Source organism: Lissotriton vulgaris, chromosome 7 (genome assembly GCF_964263255.1).
Source record: "Lissotriton vulgaris chromosome 7, aLisVul1.2, whole genome shotgun sequence".
Lineage (NCBI taxonomy): Eukaryota > Metazoa > Chordata > Amphibia > Caudata > Salamandridae > Lissotriton > Lissotriton vulgaris.
Window position 1 is genome coordinate 105,556,612 of NC_141695.1, and position 21,280 is coordinate 105,577,891.

Sequence of the window (21,280 nt, forward strand, 5' to 3'; positions counted from 1 at the left end):
TTACTTGTTTTTTACTGTTTGTCGCAATACAGGGTGAGGACCTACGATAGTGTCATTTCAAGACGTACACTGAACAGCTTGGTCTGGGGAGATACATTTACATTTACATCTGTTTCTATGGCTTGGCACTTCATTCTATTTTTTAATGTTGGTTTGAGGGTTAAGGTTTGTGATTTATTTGGAACATGGCTGTTTTCAGGTTTGGCGGTTCTTCCTTTTCTGATGTGCGCACTTTGGTACTCATTGCGAGTATGATTGCCAGGTCTCTGTGTTTCTTGGGTGCTTCACTCGACACCCCTGTATGATGGATTATATTTGCTAAAGGTAATTGGTATTTAATATTATCTTTTCAGAGGCCCCTGAAGAAGGGATGAGATAATGCCCAAATGCATTGGGTGAAGTAAATTTTTGTTAGAATGGTTTACTATGGAAAAAACAAACGCTGAAAAAGTTACCGCACTCTCAGGCACAATTATTTTCACCACTGACTGCATATTCTCACAATCAGAGGCTGTGCTAAAGGTCACCTTGAACGGATCAGAATGTCATCACAGACGCCCAAGAGCAGTCCAATGCCATAACAATGTCAGATTATAGTGGGCTATAGAAATGAGAAACAACAATAACAATAGATTGTCTTTCATCACTCAACAGACGATCACACTATACAAGAGACTCTGTGGCAAAGTGAGACTCCCCCTCTCCACAAGGACCCCTGGATGCACACACTTTCTGGTAAAGTTCCTCACATACTAAACCTCTGATAGATATAAGAACCTCACATTCCACACTCCTAAGTGCACCCCAAATGCTTCCCTGAAACGTGACACAGTATTGCCAACACGGATGCCAGTGTGGCCTCTACAGACACACATGTAAGAAGTGTGCTCTTTTTGGTGACAAGCTCTCCGACATACAAACTTCATCACTCCAGCATCCTACTACCAACCACTGTTTCCCTACTGTCAGTGAGAGCTCCACCGAAGACATGGTTGGCTGTTCCCTGCTCCAGCCACCTAGGATGAAAACTAACAGGACACACACCCATACCTTAGACACCATCGACCGAGCCCCTGGGAAACTGCTGCCAGCACCTGCCCCAAGAAATCTGTGCGATCTAAAAGTACTAATCGAGGGCAGTGGTTGTGCTGCAGATCTGCCTTATGCTCCCGAATAAGACCACAACAGACAACATCTAATCCTGAATGACCATTGGCAAGCATTTCCGAACCCACATCTTAGAGTAATCAATATTTGACACAGACCTGCCCACATCACCGTGGTCATCCAGAAATGGAGCAGAATGAGAAAAGGGAAGCCTTGAGTACCTAGAAGTGACAGCCCTGCTGGGAGACTCCATATCTGACAAGTTGGAATAGAGAACTGACTGCCATGGACTGGCAGTGCCAATACCATTGTTGAGAGCTCCTGCCCTTTGGCTCTCAGGCAAAGCAATGCTCACTGTTATGTTATGTTATGGGTTATTTGTAGAGCGCACAGCTACTCCAGGGAGTGTCCTGGTGCTGTTTTGACCCAAAGACAGAGCATATTAGAGACCTAGCAACAAGACAGCTCATTTGCTGTTGGAAGAGCCGGATTTTTAAGATTCGCCCAAAGCTGAGGAGATCACGTTCTAGTCTAAGGGATAGTGGCAGTCTGTTCCATAATTTCGAGGCTGCTACCTGAAAGGAGCATCCTCCTTTACGTGAATGGCAGAACTTTGGCACAATTGTCAGTTGCTGGGTCGTTGACCGCAAGGTTCTGGACGTTTATAGGGCTGAATTTTATTCCTGATGTACGGGCCCCAATGTTATTCAGGGCCTTAAAAGTCAGCACCAGAGCTTTAAAGCTGAACCTTTTTTCACTGAAAGCCAGTGCAGGGATTTAAGGTGAAGAGACATGTGAGTCCTGGGTCCGACCATAAGCACGGCCCTTGCCGCTGCATTTTGAACTACCTGGAGGCGGCTCAAAAAGTAGTCCGGAAGGCCCACATACAACGCATTTACATAGTTCAGCCTTGACGTGAGCAGTGCTTGGACCACAGCTTTCCTATGTGAGATGGGAAGCAGAGGGAGGAAATTCCTCATCATTTTTAGTAGCCCAAAACAGGTGCCAGCTTCCGATTGTACCTGGGACTTCATGGACATGTCAGTGTCAAGTTTCACCCCTATGTTTTTTACAGTGGAAACTGGGCTTACTGGTCGAGATAAACTTTGTTGCCACCATTGATGCCATTCGTCACTTGGAGTATGTCCAAAAAAAATTATTTCAGACTTGTCAGAGTTGCAAAGTAATTGATTTTGCCTGAACCAGGCAAACACCTTGGTTAGGCAAGCATTGACATCATTACCACTGGAACCAGGTGTGCCCTTCTAACTCCCATGCAATCCACACCACTGGATTCAAGCAAGCCGGGCTGAAGACGGCTGGAATGCCAGAAACCGGTCCTCGGAAGCTTGTTTCCGGTCCAGGGAAGACATGGCTTGGCAGTTCGGGCTGGACTGTTCCCATGAGGCACAGGGTCAGACTGATTTGCATATGGCCATGTCTGAACTGGGGTGGTGTGGAGTGCAAAAAAACGATGGATTTAGGCCCAGATCTCTGTACTGGGGTGAATGTAAGACATTGTTCTGCATTCTGTCCATCAACTGTGTTTTTGCATTCTAACCCCAAGGCTGCAAACCCACTGTAGACTGCACTGCCTACAGCACAACTTGTGTCCATAACCCATGTATGTGCTGACAGTGTGCTGTGACCAGGCTGGTTCAAATGGAGCCCCAAGACTTATGCAATGCAGTCCACTTTAATTGCACTTCGGCCTAGAATGCTTCATGTTAAGTATTTAGTAAATATTTCCCACATCTAACTACAACCTGCCCCTCTCAATCTGTGACACTGTAGTTGTTTTATGCTGATAGTGGTCACTCCTCTCTCCTAGTGTGCCAACCCACCATCACTGGCCAAGTGTTTCATGTTTTTCCTCCTTTGACACATTATTACGCTGCATCTCTTCGTGAGCCCGTGAGACAGCAAACCTGTAAATGCTTCAGCTCTATTAGCATCCTGTTGATACCACAGTCCATGACTGGGGCTGAAGTGCTTCTACTCTCTGATCTAGTTTTCCTTTTTAGCTCAATTCACAACATGCACATAAAACAATTCCTGAAAAGGTATCTTACACTTAAAGCTCATGCTTGGACACGTTTGGGTATGGGCAACTTCATAAATGATATAAGCTTTCTATACCTTATTGTGTGCAGCTGTCCTATGCCTGTCCTAGTATGTGTAATCTACTAAATGACTCTAATATTTAATCTACATCCAGGGAACAATCTGTGAACGCATGACCTCTAAGAAATGTAATGTTCAGTCTATCTGATGTGGTTTATTTTGACACTGTGTAATGTTAGGACATGTACACTATAATAAGAAATTTTAATTGTAAATAATATAAAGATGAAATGTATATATATGTATGTTATCTCGATAAACAAAATGTAAATATCACCAGTAATTAGATGTGCTCACTATATATATGTATACTATGTGATGTACTGTATGTTTATATGAATACTCTTTGTGTCTTAATTATAGAGTCAAAGACGGGTCACCTGATGAAGGCTAACAAGTCAAAACGCGCGTAGTGTGTATCTACCGCTTTGCCTACATCATATTCATTCATCTTTTTGTTGTCTGATTTTATGTCCTGTCATATGTATGTTTTTTTGCACCATTAATAACAAACCAATTTTGATTTAGTATTGTATAAAAGGTTTCTTCAAAACTATTTATCAGTCATCCTTTAAAAAACTCAATTTTTTAAAACAATTTAAAAAAAAGTATATATTCTTTACAAAATCAATCCAATATAATAAATTTTGAATAAAAATACAACAAAGTGGTTCATGATCATTTATATATAGTGGGTTCTTGATATCACTATTCGTTTATGTGTTAATTGTACTAGTTATAGACCTTTTTCAAATTAGACATTTTTTTCCCTATGTATAACTAGTGTTTTTCATATATAGGGGTCCCCTACTTCCTAAAACTACTCATTCTCATAGCCTGTCTATGAGGGGATGTTAATTAGTGCTACCAATTTAGCGTCATTGAGTTAACACAGAATTAAATTTTTACTTAGATTAATTGTTATTCATGTACACGTCCTATGTACACATGCCTCTAGCCACTTTTAAGTAACATTTTGGCTTTGGGAGAGAATCTAGCCCAACATAGTGGACGGTTCTATCTCCTGAGCTTATTCTAATATCCTATCACTATGGCCAATTTTCAAATGTTTGGCTTTAGTGATGCAGACTTCATGTCCATGGTGGGCACGTCAGCATCATTTGATAACAGAACCACAAGTAATACAGGGTCGAATGATGAACTGATTAAACTTACAGCTCTTAGAAAGAAAACCAAACGTATAGAGCTACATGGAGAATATATGCTACAATATCTTAGAGCTGGCATAATTCCCCAAGGCCTACAAATAAAAAATATTCCAGGCCTATTTGCCCACATTAAGGATTTTCTGATTAAATGGTCACAAATAGCCAATCGCTGTTCGCGAGACCTGATGATGCTAATAGTTGAAACTGCGAAAGATCTCATAATAAAACTATTAAAAGAAATTGCAGAATTGGAACGAAAATTAAGTCGTCTCCAGCGATTACTGACGCTTAAAAAGCTTTGGATGATATTGACTTGGAACTAAGTTCCTATAATGATTACCTAACAAAAAGGAAAACAGATAAGCTCCAAAAAGATATAAGATATTTCAGTAAGGAGCGAATTTACCCCTACCTTGCTGAGGGATTTTATTCCTCGTCACAAGAGAGCAATGTAGATGACTTTGGTAATCAACAATTCACCAGACCAAACTATAACAGAAAGACAACCACTTTCTCTAATACATTAGGCTCTGAAAGTGATGACGGATCAATTGCCTCAGACTATCGAGGAACCAAAGCATCACGATTCAATCAAGGAAATCAACCTTTTTTAGGGAGACGCAACCCTCAGAGAGGATGGAGACCACGATATCAAAACCATCAATATCAAGCACCGATGCAATACCAACAACCATTGCAATACCCCCCAGTACGATTCTCTTACCCATACCAGGTCCCTCAACTGATCAATCCCAACCAGTTCCTAGAAACCAGGAACGCCCGGTATTGGAGACAATAAAATGTATACCTATATTCAACCTCAGTGAAACTAACCTTAACCAATCTAGCGTTACCCTATTATCAAAAGGTCTTTCCTTTGTTCCCCACTCAGGGTTGAACAAATTTGAACTGTTTACAGATCTTATGTCTTTCCTTCGTAAGATCCGTCTTAAATTCTTTTTCTCTGAAACCAATGCGGACAGCCAGGACATTAATAAATCAGGCTTAGCTCCTAAATCCATATTTACACCAACCCTTGATGAAATTGCACCAGAAGTTGGTATATTTGAGAAAGTTGTATACAACAAAATGCTTAAAGCAACTCAATATGTGCCAAGAACTCTTTACAACATCTCTACAGATGAACATCAAGCTCTCCAAAACCTCAAAAATTCAACATCTGTAACCATCAAAAGTTGCGATAAGGGAGGAGGTATAGCTATTGTGGAAACCAACAAATACATTGCCAAAGTCGAAGAAATGCTATCTGATTCCAGGTTCTATACAAAGATCACTAGGAACACCACAGCCAATACTAAAACCAAAATACCCCGCCTTACCACTCAAGCATTTAATCAAGATATTATTTGCAAAAAAGAGTATGAGTACCTTAATGTGCAGAACCCTAAAATGCCCTGTCTATATGGAACTCCTAAAGTTCATAAAAACGCTTTAGATCCTCCGTTAAGACCAATTATTAACACCATTGGATCAGTCACAGAACCTATATCTAAATATCTGGACGCCATGCTGCGCCCTTACATAGAAAACATACCTGGATATATAAAGGATACAGGCCAAATAATAAACTCATTAGAAGGCATACCATTCCATCACAAACGACAATGGCTAGTCACTCTCGATGTGGAAAGCCTATATTCCAACATCCCTTGTGAAGGTGCCTTGACAGCAGTAGCATGGTTCATAGAAGTATATCAAGTTGACTGTAATCCCAAATTTATTCTGGACTGCTTAAAAATCATTCTAAAAGAAAATATCTTTGAGTTCCATGGATCCATATACAAACAACAAAAGGGTGTAAGCATGGGTGCTTCATGTGCACCAACAATAGCAAATATTTATGTTGCCCATTTTGAGCACCTTTTTGTTTTCAAAGAAGAAGCCCCTTTTTTTGAGTCCATCCTAAATTGGTCTAGATATATAGACGATGTCATCTTCATATTGGATGACAATGAAGGTGCTCTATCAGAATACACTGAATGGCTCAATTTGTGTGATCATAATCTTCGATTTACCTCACACTGCAGCAATGAGGAAATCGAATTTTTGGACATCTTGATTAAACATGACAATGGCACACTATATGTGGATCTATATACAAAGCCCACAGCTCGTAACACTATTTTACACCATTCCAGCTTCCACCCCCTTAATCAAAAAAATGCGATCCCTTTTGGTCAATTCTTGCGGCTTCGTCGCAATTGTACCAAACTTTCAGATTTTGATATAAGAGCACAAGACATGATAAAGAAATTCCTGGATCGTGGGTATCCACACAAAGTTGTGCGTGATTCATACAAACGGGCTCGTTTCTATGACCGCCAACATCTTCTACAAAGCAACAAAAACAACAAGAATGCAAATTTAGTTTTTGTTATGAGACACTCCACTCTAAATGAACAAGTTCGCCAGATAATATGTTCGAACTGGCACTTATTAAACATCAATAAGTCCAAAAACGAACAGTTAGAAAAACCAATGTTTGCTTATCGTAAAAACAAAAACCTAAAAGATCTCATAGTTAAATCGCGGATGCGTTCAACTAAACAAATGTTACAACGAAACATAATGGATCTATCACCCGTTCTAGGCAACTACAGATGCGGCACATGTGTCTCATGTCCCTTAGTGATAGAAAGCTCGTCAGTCTGCTACAATAAGGTAACGATCCAAAGTAAATGCATGACTAACTGTAAATCTAAAAATATTGTATACATGATACTCTGTCCCTGTCAGAAAGCATACGTTGGTGAAACGGCACGATCCATGAATGTTCGACTTACCGAACATAGATCGGCAATTCGGACAAAAAAACTAACAGCCCCTTTGGTATGCCACTTCCTTGAACATCAACATAAACCTGAGGACATAAGATGGTTTATCCTAGAAAAAATCATGCCCACAGCAGGGCTCTGCTGTGATGCAATCAGGAAAAAACATGAGGTATACTATATCTTTATGTTGGACAGTGTAAATAAAGGATTAAATTCCGTCATTCCATGGGAGCAGGCTATTTTGTAATGTCAGATATGAAAATATGTACGTTATCACTTTGAAAGATAGAGCTATGTAATTTTGTCATAGAGAGAGCCATTATGTATACAACCATTAAGCATTAATCCTATATACATATTAATATACACTTTTAAACAGTCAGATTGGAACAACAGAATCTATCCATCCAGTAATTGATCTTATTTTATTTTTTATATTTCATTTCCTTTCTGAGCACGTCTCAGTATTTGTATCAGTACTTTGGTAGGATGCATTTCTCCCATGAAGTACCAATTTTGTAATTCGGAATAGTTCATGACATCCCTTCTCAATATCAGCCATATAGGAGACTGCAAATTAGGTTTAATGCAGACACACTGGACTTAGGTTTTTCTAAACAAAAGCTTCAGTCTATCCTTATTTGGTATTTAAAATTATTGCTTTTAATATATAAGATCCTTTTGCTCGGTTTTCGTTTTTTTCGAATATCCGACTATTCTGTTGCAGCTACGTTAATGCCAACCCATCACTTCATCTCCTATCCTCCGTTTTCCGTCCTCCATTATTATGTCCCTTATTTCACTCTCATTGTTCGTTTGCTTTATTCATACCATCGGCGGTCCGTTTTCTATTACCATGTCACCCGCCCTCCACTCACAGTCTGTTGTCCCTGTTCACTATCTCACAGCTAATTAACGCCCCTTTAAATATGGCGCTGCTTTACTTCCGCCCGTTTTCCGTCACAAGACGCCGGGATCCATCATCTATGATGCGTTGAAGAAGCCAGAAGATTTACTGCTTTCTACCCCTTAAAAGTAAGTTTATCACGAGCAGTTATTTAACTATCTTGCCACGTCTTGTTACTAGTTAGTGAACAAGACTTACCCTTAGTCTATGAAGCAGTATTCAAGTAGATATTTATTCTACTCGTTTATTTTAGTAATATTTAGGAAGTATCCATGATACTCTCTCTAACCTTGGGTATGGCATAAACGATGTATTCACATTTATTGCTGGATCTGTTGTTAGAGGAATATGACTGCGCCTCATGAACATTTAAGCCATATAACTATGAATGATAGTTAGATTTTCCTGACGATTACAATTTATGTAATTTCGTCAGTAGAAGGGTACCAACCATGCTTCAGCAGGGCTCAGCGCTAGCTAGCTTACAATATCCACAGTCTCTTCATATCATTTGTAGAGCCCCATATCGTTTATCTTATTTAGACAGCAAGTGGACATTCACTTATTGGTTCTCTGTGTGAGCTGTAGCTGTTCCTCATCATCATAGGGAATAAAACGGATCTTAATTATCATAAGATTCTAGTACTGTAATTCTTCTCATATGACTAAGTTTCTCTTTTAATGTTGATACACTATATCACCCCTAATTATCATAGCAATGTCATGGTAGTTGGGACAGTATAGTCAGTTACACCAAGTACCTCATTCAAGATAGAGTAGCAAATATGGCTAAGTCTAGTCATATGAATTAATACCTGTTTATTTATTTCTTGTCTTTCTGCGCCTGTAGAATCATCCTATCATTTCCATATGAAAATCGATCTGGCTTTTCTTCTAGATGTCCATAATTTAAGGTATTTGCCCAGGACTTTATCATTTTGCTGCATTTTATCTGACATAATATCTGGCTCTTGATTTTTAATACAATGCTCCTTATATTTTTAGAGCGATTAACCACAACGCCGAAATATTTGAAGTGTTTTATCACTAGCACCATATCTATTCCTTGAATTAATGAAATACTGTACGTCGCGATCAAAATACATCTAAGGTATATTAACCTCTTATACCACCTTTGTTTAGACTTTTCTTCAACCTTACATAAATACCTATTAGGTCTTTTCGTTTTCCTCTACCATTACAGGAAATTATACGTGTATAATTCAACTTTGCATCAGCACCTTCCCTACCAGTATGCTAGGTCTACTACATTGAACGTACAACTAGCTAATATTCTGGACTAGCATTCCACTCATCCTACGCTGTTTTTGTAAGTACCATGGCGTACCTGTTTATCCATCAATGCTACATCTAGTGTTTTTCAAAAGCCTTATCACATAAGGACTATGTGCCTTATAACAGGATGACTAAGTGCCCCTTTCTCCAAGATGTTTTTTTGCTATGCCCCGTACCCTTCGTCCATCGCCACAGTCACTGGATAAACTGTGTTGCATATATGTATCTGAAATGCTTGATGCTATATATCCTGGTTTTCTCTATATCACATGACATAAGTACGTTTTTGGTATATGCCTGTCCTAGTATGTGTAATCTACTAAATGACTCTAATATTTAATCTACATCCAGGGAACAATCTGTGAACGCATGACCTCTAAGAAATGTAATGTTCAGTCTATCTGATGTGGTTTATTTTGACACTGTGTAATGTTAGGACATGTACACTATAATAAGAAATTTTAATTGTAAATAATATAAAGATGAAATGTATATATATGTATGTTATCTCGATAAACAAAATGTAAATATCACCAAGTAATTAGATGTGCTCACTATATATATGTATACTATGTGATGTACTGTATGTTTATATGAATACTCTTTGTGTCTTAATTATAGAGTCAAAGACGGGTCACCTGATGAAGGCTAACGAGTCGAAACGCGCGTAGTGTGTATCTACCGCTTTGCCTACATCATGTTCATTCATCTTTTTGTTGTCTGATTTTATGTCCTGTCATATGTATGTTTTTTTGCACCATTAATAACAAACCAATTTTGATTTAGTATTGTATAAAAGGTTTCTTCAAAACTATTTATCAGTCATCCTTTAAAAAACTCAATTTTTAAATTTTTTTTTTTAAAAAGTATATATTCTTTACAAAATCAATCCAATATAATAAATTTTGAATAAAAATACAACAAAGTGGTTCATGATCATTTATATATAGTGGGTTCTTGATATCACTATTCGTTTATGTGTTAATTGTACTAGTTATAGACCTTTTTCAAATTAGTGCAGCTCATGCACTAATCAGAGAAATTCTCAGTAACATGTAAAACAGGTGTTTAGCAGTAGCATGAGTGAGCACACACATTCATGATATAGCAATTGATTCCCGACTAAACAAACTGCCCCCATGGTGCTAATGTACAATAGGGTTCTATGTATCAGCAGAATATGAGTAGTGGCTCATTCCGAGTTCTATACATTTGGTGGGGTAACATTTCAGCCATTAATATTCCTCTTTGTGCGCATGCTCAGTTCAGCATTAATTATCATGAGTGAGAGGATAATTCCTGTAGCAATGAAGTAGTGACACCTTATCAGAACTCTTTATCAGTCTTATGAGATTCAGGTTTATTTGTTTGAGGGAAAGATTGCCAAAAAACAGGAATCCAGTCCCTTATTCGATATAATCTCTGCTCGAAATGGTACAAATTAATAGGCTTTTCACATGAGAAATGGGTGTGAATTACTTAACCTTTTTCGCAATAACATTAAAGACAACAAAACATAACAATAAAATTCCCAAACAAATTTTGACAGAAGGAGAAGAGAAAAAAATACAGCAAATGTTCCAAATCAGACAAGGGAAATTAGACTATTAATGTTGATAGTTTGAAGTCAACCAGTGCCATGAAATGTCAACGTGTCTATAATTGAGGTTGACTAGGAACCTAAACAGGAGTTCAGGCCATCAGCAAGGGAGCGGGCATCGAGTAAGGCGAGTACGTCACCCTTGTAAAAAAAACTTTAACTTTGAACATATTTGTGTGCTCTCAAAATCCTGCATTGTGGAAAGGGAGGATGCTTTAGCAAGCAAGGGCTACACAAAGGCATATTATTTTTGGGGTCCTTATGAAGAACTGAGTTTGGGAATCCTCTCCTTGCTCACATCAACTTGCTGTCTTTTCTTACTCTCACTTTCTTCATCAAACTTAGTCGCTTGTTTGGAGCTCGACTCAGGAGGGGCGTAGGTGAGATCTGTAGCCAGGAGGAGCACCATCTAATTGTTGCGATTACCCATTATTCTCGAAAACCACTGTCAAAAGCTCATAAGGGACAAACCATGAAATCTTGCTTGCTGAGATCACGTCTTTTTCTAGTAACCTCTTTACCTCATCCTAGTCAATGGAAATCAAATTTTCTCAAAGCCAAAAACACCGTGGGGCGGACGTTCTTCTTTCACGGCAATCCTAAAGTTCTAAAGATGGAAAGGCATATTCCAGGATGCCAGGAAACAGACAGCAGTGGAAAGGAAGCAACCATCCTATCTAGCCAGGGTTTAGCCACAGTCCATTCCTCATCAGCTGGTTCTTCAACAAAATAACCAGGTGGTCTGATCCCTGCGAAGCCTTTCACTGCTTGTAGGGAAGGGGCAAAGAAGGACTTGTGTCTTCTTCTGGACAATCAGGATAGCAGGTCATTCCCCTTATTTTTATCTGTGATTGCATTTTGTCCAAGGAGTTAGTGTTAGCAAAACTTTCCAAAAGTAACTGCCAGCTAGTGTTGCTTAACAACTCATCAACTTATCCTAAATTGTTCTCACATTTTTACTCAGTGTTCCTTTGCAGCAGCCTCTGCCTTTTTTACTACAAACAATCTCAGAATCTCTGCCCTGAGGGTCTTTTAAAATGGAAGGACACAGTGTCAGGGTGAGGAGTTCAGAATGCTCCTCAGGAAGCTGTTGTATACAACCAGCCCTGGTTCCAAGCCCAGGTTCTCTTCAGTGATGCGTGGAGGCAGCCTGTCTGACAGACAACACACTCTCCATATATAGCATTTGTTACACCAATTCTCAGTAAACATCAGCATGCTAATTATCAGGGTCCCAGTCGTGGTCGTTGTAATGACCATCTTTCACATTCCAAGAGAATGATGGGTCGCTAGCCTGTGCTCTACTCTTATCTGTATTCCTGCCAGAGACCTTCTGGCAGAGCAAGGCTTCTTCTTCTTCCCAAAGAGGTATTCCACATGTTTTCAGTGAGTTAATTGCTGTCACTGGAGGTGGGAAAGTCTGGAAGATCACCCTCCAAAGGACCTCACAAACCTTAGGTGTTGTGGTCTAAAGAAAACACACAGAAGTTAACTAACCCTCTCAATGTAGACTAGAGCTTGTTTGTCTGAGGCATGTATAAAGTTTGCGCACAAGCAGACCCTGACCCCTAAAACTACAATACCCCATTATATGGTTATGGCAAATAAATTGCCATACACAATTTAGAAGGAGCCTAGTTGTTTGCACACAGGATGACCAACATGTATTTAACAATAAAAAATATATATATTTCAAGATAGCTTCAAAGATGTAAGCATAATTCACCTTTCACTCTTGAAATACCGTAATTGTTAGCTTTACCAGACTTTCAACAGAAAAACTGTCTCAGGACTCACAAACAATGACTCCCAAGCACACCATGAAGTGAGCCAAGGGTCGTTTAGAACACTTTAAACCTCTGCTGGTGTCAATTCAAGGCCCTGAAAGATCTATGGTACCATCATCTCCCTGCTCATGGTGGGACTGAGGGGGGTGCATTACTCCTTGCAGCAACCCATAACTAATATCACATGCTGTGATGCTCCTGCCTCTTCTGGGGCGCCGCAGAAAAATATGGAAACTAAAGCCCCAGTGAGCTACGAGGTAAACCTTTAGCCTGAAGACTCTATCTTTACAGCCCTTTGATGCAACTGTGCTGCAGCTGGTAACTATTTACTATTTTCTTTTTTTTGGTCCCTTTGTTGGTCAAGTATAATACTGAGACAGGGACCATACAATAGGCTGTTGGATCATGTGTGGTCCCCAGCCAAGGACACATTACTGCTAGGCATTGGGTGCGGGGCCATAGCTGCCTTTGCTCTTCACATTTCACTCCTAACCGGGCGTTGGCATGGGTGGGAAAAGTGCTGATAATGCTGGAGTTCCTATGAGCTCCATGCTCCTCACAGGCCACAAAAGTGATGATCCGGGGGGTTTTGTGGTGCAGATATTTCTGACTGGAGATTCCCACTTCTCACTGGGCTACATCTAAATAGTGCAAATGAGCCATACTGGTAACTATGCGGGATCCAGCTGCATATAGTATCCCTGGAATGAATATGCTGATCTCAGTTGAAATTGATCATGTGTGGTGATGCCCACCCTCGCCCCTGGGTATCTGCTGTAATGCGCTGGAGGCTGCTCACAAGCCGTGGTTATTCTTTAAGATGACTCCGACCCTGTTGGGCCAATTTCATCGCAGTTGTCTTTGTAGCATTCCTGGTAGCATGCTCCAGCCACTAGAAGTACTCTAGTGAGGGATCCTGGCTCCTAAACTTTTGCCATGAATTTCTTGCTCATTTTTTGATGTTTTTTTACAGCCCTTAATAGCGCTGCATCCTTTTCTTAAGCAGCAGTCAGTGGTTAGACTTGTTTCTGCCTTCCTATCCAGCCCTTGGAATTCTCCGGACCTGGGGTCTTCCTGCAGCAGAAACCCACTATCCTTGAAGCAGACAACTCTCCATGCCTGTAATCCCCTCAGCAAAGACCTGAATCAATTTGCAGAGTGTTTGCATGTTCAGCAGGAGCAGGTGCCATCCAGTCCTTGGCACACACAACTAGGACCAATTTAAGAGAAATACAAGGGGACATTCTCTTTCAATTTCCTCAATAGGCACACCCTATACTGTCCCTCTACTGGCCCTAAGAGGAAGGCAATGGCCCTACCTCTGAAGAGACAGCCTTGTAAAAATCCAAAGATGCAAGTAAAGGGTGGGTCTCTCATACTCCAGACAGAGCTTCAAGAGCAAGTTGGGACATCTCCCTTCTTCTTTTATTCCTCTTTTTCGCAAATATTCTACTTTGTGCAGGGGTTTAAAAATGGAGGTCAATAATTCTATGCTTTGGGAGGCTCTACCTTATCCGGTGAGTCAAGATCTCCACTCCACTCCTAACTTGCACTTTCAAAGAGCCTATCAATGGCTACTAAGCCTTGCCCGTGCCCAGCATTCTGGGGTGAACAAAGATTGTGGTTTGATGAGACTGTTGGACATAGCCCTCTCTCTTAGCAAGGCTCTGCCCTACCATGTCAGGTTTCTTCTCATCGAATGTTAAAGAACCCCATGTGGGCTACTTTCAAATAACAGCAAGAAGTCCTATGAAGCAAAGGTCCTTCTTGCCCTCACTTTGTACAATGCAAGATAATTCTGTCAATGAGTGTCAGGGAGATTAAGTTAATATATTCTGGAAAGTTCACCTCAATGTTGCCCTCTGTCAAGATAAGACTAATCTCTCAGTATGGGCCTACTATTTGGTGTGATTTATACTACCAGCAGAGTAATAAACTGACCAAGCAGGGTAGCTGAAAAAATGGATTCCATTGAAGCTGGCCTGGTCAAATAGCCCCGATTTTTTAAAATACAATAATGACTGCATATTGAGTAAAACTAACATTTGATATATCCGTTGTGACTAAATATTTAATAAGGAAAGTCATGCAAATGACTTTCCTACCTTATGCTGATCAAAAGCTATAGTTAAATTAATTTACCCACAGTGCACAAACAGTTTAATCACTATAGATTTATGCTGCAACCACATACCTGATTGCATTCTAAGACCTTATCTTAAAAGATGGGCATGTGCAGTTGAATACCAAATCCATGAATTTAGCATTACGCTTGTTATGCAAAATTCCAGATATTTTGCCTTTATGCCACATCATGTAATTACACAATTTTTGCATCAACATTCTATTGCAGTATCAGGATTTCATCATGGGGAATATAGGGAAGGAGGAAGGGTGTTTTGCAGTTGTCCAGCACAGCAAGTCAAAAAAGACAGTGGGGCATATTAGCAAGGGCCAGATCACCGCTTTATCGCCACTTTTTGCCAATAAAGCAGCGATTTTTTATCGCCCAATTACCAAGCTGTTGCTAACAGCAGTTAGCAACAGCTTCCAGGCCATAGCGACCGGTTTGGGGCCCATGTTGTATGTCAGCGATATTTATCGCTAATGACATGCAAAGTGGGCGTACCCAAACTGGTAGCGACTGAAAGCAATTGCTAACACAGCTATCGCCTATTAGCAATACCAGCAATGCGATAAGAAAATGTGTGCTAACCGCGATTACCTCCAGGATTTTACACCTGGTAAAAACCTCACTTAGCTATAATAGTCAATGGGAGGTGGTTTCTAGGACGAAGTCCCCACCTGCTTATTAGCGAGATTTTCCTTAGCGATAGGATTTTTATCGCTGGAAATCTCACGTTAAAGATGATCCCTGCTATCGCTGGATTTTTATCGCCATGGAGATAAATGTTGGTAATACTGTGTTATCTCCCCGATAAAATCCAGCGATAGGAGGTGATGAAAAAAATCGCGCTATGCGCTGTTTGCGATAATTATCGCAAGTTGTTGCTAATATGACCCTGTATCTTTTGAGGAAAAAAACAAAAATTCAGGTGATGCCAAGCTGATTGGTAGTAAGAGCACATACCTGATAAATATATGTAGGTGTGGTATCAATCATGTGATGAGGTAACTGACCTCAAGATGGGGAGACACAATGGCTTTACCGTACGCAGTCTTCAATTTCAATATGCAGAACGGCAGAATATATGGTTTTGCCTACAAAATTTCCACATTTTTTACCTGGTCTAATTTTTACAGGTAAAAAATGACATTGCCGGAATTCCAGCACACATTGGAATCCTGATTCGATGCAAACTTTTATACATGTCTACATTGGTATTTGTGGGGGAGTTGGAATGATGCCCTTAACTGGAAAACTTTTTACCTCAGGTTCAGACCACTCTGCCTGAATTTAATTTCAGGTTGTCGTTCTGGAATGATAAGAAATTGATACACTATGGATAAAAGCCTTCAAAATGGCTGCCTGATTTAGAGGCGGTGGCTGCACAGGATGTAGTGCACTATAGATGAAATGAGCAGTAAACGAGGGCCCAATATCACTGACTAGGGAACTGACAGGTGCTCCAAAATTAAATCATTTCAGGTTGTCATTCTAGAGTAATAAAACAATAATACACTATGGATAATAGCCTTAAAATGGGTGCCTGGTGCTCCAAAATTAAATAACTATTTAAATCATTCAAAAAAGAGAATGAAAAAGGGACCTGTGATAGGAGAAAATAAAACGCTATAGTGCCTGGCACACAAGCCATTGCACTGATGCCCACTCAGTTTCAGGTGCATGTGCACATGTGAACAGACATTAGGGCCAGTGGCTAAAGTGGGCTGACCCATTTCCCCATGTTATGTGTTGTCATGGGTGGAAACAAAATGTGAATAACATGCAGACATAATAACGGCTGAAGAGGGAAGGCCCAAAGCTCCTGCATGTATGTTTATTTATGCATGTATATTCATGATGGTTTTATTACAGGCAGACAGATACAACTAAAGCTGTAAGGACAGATCTAAACAGTGACTGATACACATGGTGTTAAATGCTACACATAAAATTAAAACATGTTTGCAACCCCTCTTAAGAGGCCTATCAAGGATTCTCAAAAGAAAATCTATTCCCAGGGCTTGTCAAAGGAAGGTAATAGGGGAAAACATAAATACAAACATCTAAGCCTTCTATATTAATCTGTCACATTGCAATGAACAAAATGCACATTCATAGGCTTTCCTTTTTTATTAACTTTTAAAAAAAAATAGACCAGACCTTTGGCATCTGACAAGTTTTTATTTTTATTGGTTTATTAAAATAACCAGCTCAGGCCTACTGCTAAAATGGTTATTATGATGCAAAACTCCTACCTCATTGTTTGCCTGAGGAGAAACCAGCACCAAAACCCGTCTAGTGGGGTAATCTGTGAGATTATTTGTAACAAAATACCTCTTTGCAGGCTTGAACGCAGCATATTAACAATCTATCCCGGAAGGCCTATTGGCTTTAATTTGGGGTTTCCACTATAAATAGGTCACCTCTATTGCCATGAGGTAACTGCTCATCTTAAAGAGATAGAACCATGGAGATTGACTTAACTTTTTGCAATGAACCAGTCAGGTCTATAGCAGTGCTTAATTTGAGCCTGTGGTTTCCGGTGCTCAGCATTGGTGCTTATAGCATTAATTAAGGATACACTAATTCGGAGTTTGTGTGATTTTCCTTAGAATCACAGGATGTTAAGCCACGCTGAGACTTGAACCCGGATCCTCAGCTCCGAAATCATCAGTTCTAGCCATTAGGCCAAGTCCTTTCCAGAATAATGAGTGCCGGGGCTCTAGTCAGGAGGCGGTTTGCACTAGCACATTTCTCTTGTTAGCGTTACCTACTAGGGAGAGACCCAGCACTTTTAATTTGACAAATTAAGCACTGGCCCATAGACTTTATCATTGGCTTGTCACGCTAACGATCTCAGGCCTATGGCGTAGAACATAAACTTTCACATAAGGCAACCATTGGCATTGCGTCACAAAATTATAATCTTATACAAGATTATAGTTAATAAACTAAACACACCACACCTAAATGGATCTAGGCTATTCACCGTACAAAACTTCTACCCACGAGTTTGGTGGAAAGTTTGGCCAACACTAAAATCCATGTCTATTGTGGTAATCTGTGTAATTCTGTGTAAGACTACCTGTTTACAGACTTTACCACTGTACAATAATTTTTCATCGTTAAAGGAATATTGATTTTAAAATGTGGTTTCCCTATAAATAAGGCAGAGTCCTACAGCCTCTGTTGCAACGTTTCACAATAAACTGACCATGGCATCTGACTTGAATTTTCCACAATGAACCATTCAAGTTTACAGCCTTTAAAATTAGCTTGTCCACATACCCAACTCATGTTCACTGTTTTGAATGTATGCTTTGCCACAATCCTACAGTCATAGCATTACACATTTGATCAAGTTTACATGTGACAAAATAACATACACCCCCTCCTAAATGGTAGGTCCACGGTACAGTCTTGTATCTCAAGGGAAAGTCAGAGAGTGTGACCAACACCAAAATCCCTGCGTATTTATGAAATCCGTGAGATTCTCTGTAACAAAATGCCTGTGTACGGATTAAATAACAATGCACCCTTGCAGCCCTGTTGACCTTAGCATGCGCTCTTCAAGATAAATAAGTCAGGCCTTCTGCTTTTGAAGTAACTTCTCATAGTAACAGATAAGACATGTGGCATCTGTCGAATGGCATCATTGGCTTGGGAATTCCAAGATTAAAAAACTTTCCAAGATGGCCCTGCTGAATGCCATGCAGAGTTTCTCTCTTTTACAGCCACTGTGGCCCTGTCTGGGAGAGATACAAGAAAGTATATGGTGCATTGAGGGCTGGGTGGTCCATTCCGCCTCCAGCATTCACCCGAAGGGCTGCAGGGCAGGCAGCTGCTTTCAGAGACTGATCGTACGAAAGAACGATGGTTCTGTTGGGTCAGTCCGAGTGAATACCTTAAACGTTTTGGCAGACACAAACTATGAATCCACCTGCAGTGATAATTAACTAAACACCGCAAGTTCTCTTTATGTCCATTGTAAACTATATTTTTGTTTTTCATCGAACACACAAAAGTACAACATGTGTACCATATAAAAGTGATTGGCGCATTACTTGTGAGCAGTGAAACACCTGGAAATACACAAATACACAAATTCACAGCATGTGCAATTGAAACGTCGATACCCTTTGTTTCAATTCTTGATTTGCAAAACCTGCATGATACACTATATTCTAATCTGGACTAATGTTTAAAGTAATTAATGTCCATTGTGAAGCATTCCTAAAGTACGCCGCCATAGATTATATTTAAGGATCGCGGTTTTATGGTACTTATTTTTTCACATTTCCGTCTGCATTCATCCATATTTTTTTTTACTATTTTGTCGGTGTGTCTCCTTGTGAATTTTGGGTTGTGTGAAAAAAGTAAGCTGAAACTACTATATGTCAATATCTATTTAATATAAAAATGTATACTTCTACTTGTACGACTGACACGTTGTAAAAATATGAACGTCCAAAAGTGATAAATCAATACACTGCTATGATGCTATGAAAGCCTCATTACTAAAATGTCTCTTTTGTAAACTCCTGTACCTGTCTATCCGCACAGCTATTGGCCTGGCAGCATGTCGTTTTATTCTAGAACAGCCACTTTTAGGCGCTATGCTGTGCACCACTGTTATTGCTCTTATCCTGAGACAGGCGGTAGGACAAATGTGTGGCACAAACATTTAGGGCAACCGAAGTGGGGAAAATTACCTTTGTAACGACCAGGTGGTGGACAAATTATAATTCCATCAACAACTGATGCAAACAATGTGTTTACACCCTGGTCATTGTTTGCAAAGGTGAAAACTTGCCAACTAAGCCTTCCTTCCTATAGCCCCTTGGAGATGATCGATTCTTCGTAGGTGCTATAGTGCACGAGAATGTGTGGGCTTGCAACATTTGGAGAGTAATACCCGACTGGAAGAGCCATGAAAAACTGGTGATTATAACAATGTGGTAACCCTTTTCACAATAAGGAAGTGCGCTTGAGCTACTGTGCTATTAATCACTGTCAATGTCAATAGGTTGCCATTTGCCTTTAAAGGCGCGATCTATTTGCATTGCAAATGCTTGTTTTTTAAACAGTTTGTGCTCTGGAACAACCCAGTATTTGCCAAGAGTTTTTCTTCACAGTACCACTAGCCCCAGCACCACCCTCCTTGCCCTAAAATAATTATAATATTTCTTGATTTTTTGCATCCGCTGATTCTAAGTGCTGTAAAAAAGGTTTTGCTAATTGTTAATGTAGAGACCCTGAAATGGGCGACCTTGGAATTAAGAAAGGACATTACAAGACTCGAACTCAATGCCTGTGCGTCACAGACATGCCAGCAGCAAGCACTGGCTAGAACATACAAGACAAAGGTACTAAAAGGAAGATGTCTGACCTCGGTGCGCACCCGTAGCTTCATTCTTTGGTCTCTTCCGCTCCTTGAAGTACAGGGCAGTGTACCCTTCCTCGGCCTCCATGTCAAAGGTACAACGCGGGTTTCCGAGCAGAGACTTTACTGAGAACAGCCCGCAGAAAGAACACCTGACCGCCGCCCCTCCACTAACAGGAAGCCCCGAGCACGCGGCCTGTGCTGCCCACTGCACCTCTGATGTCTGAAACGCTGCTCATTTATTGGTCAAGAGCTGACCCCCTTTCTCTGACCTCAAAGCGTGTGAAGGAGATCAGACAAAAAGCAATTTAAGTCTGGAAATCATAAGGCCCCGTGCGATGCCACCGTTCTAAGCCTGTGGTCCATGGACCACTGGGGTACACGACGATGCTCACTCAAGAGGTCCACAACAGTATGAAACATTTATTAATATCAGCAAATTAATAAAATGCATATGAAATGAAAAGAATTTAGAAAGCGCACTTTGCCTTCAGGTGTCAAAGCATTAGCGGAAAGCACCCTAAACAAACAAGAAATCAAAAGTTGCTAAGGGAAATGGTTAGAAAGAAGTTTTCAGACTTTTTTTTAACGTAGAAAACCGAGCTAAATTCTAAAGTATGGGCGGGCAGGGTATACCACATCTTGGCAGCAGCCTCCGAGATGGACCGACCTCCCCTTTCGAAATCTGGGAACCAAAACCTGTTTGCAGAAGCAAGATCTGAGAAGCCTCCCCGGGGTGGACCAGTGCAAAAGAGAGTTAAGTTGGCTGGAACCTTTCTGATTCAGGGCTAAAAAAACGAGCTAAGAGCCTTGAAAATAATCTTCTTTCTGACTGTAAGTCAGTGGAGATATCGACCCATATACATAAAAAGGCAAAATGGTCAAAAGAATTTTTTAAAACACTTGGTAAAAGAGAAACAAAGACTGTACTATGCTATTGTCTAAGATATCGCTTAATTGTTTATTAAATATATATATATCAAA

The 21,280-nt window shown here is 40.2% G+C and overlaps 1 protein-coding gene across 1 annotated transcript in view; it reads right to left on the reverse strand.

Annotated features, from left to right (window-relative positions):
• LOC147700920 (killer cell lectin-like receptor subfamily F member 1) overlaps window positions 1–20,473 on the reverse strand; it is a 94,692-nt gene extending 74,219 nt beyond the window's left edge. The window contains exon 1 of the mRNA XM_086928543.1: window positions 20,303–20,473. Coding sequence (XP_086784669.1) covers window positions 20,303–20,384 — 82 coding nt within the window. The 5' untranslated portion in view covers window positions 20,385–20,473. The remainder of the gene's footprint in view (window positions 1–20,302) is intronic.
• Between the last annotated feature and the right edge of the window lie 807 nt (window positions 20,474–21,280).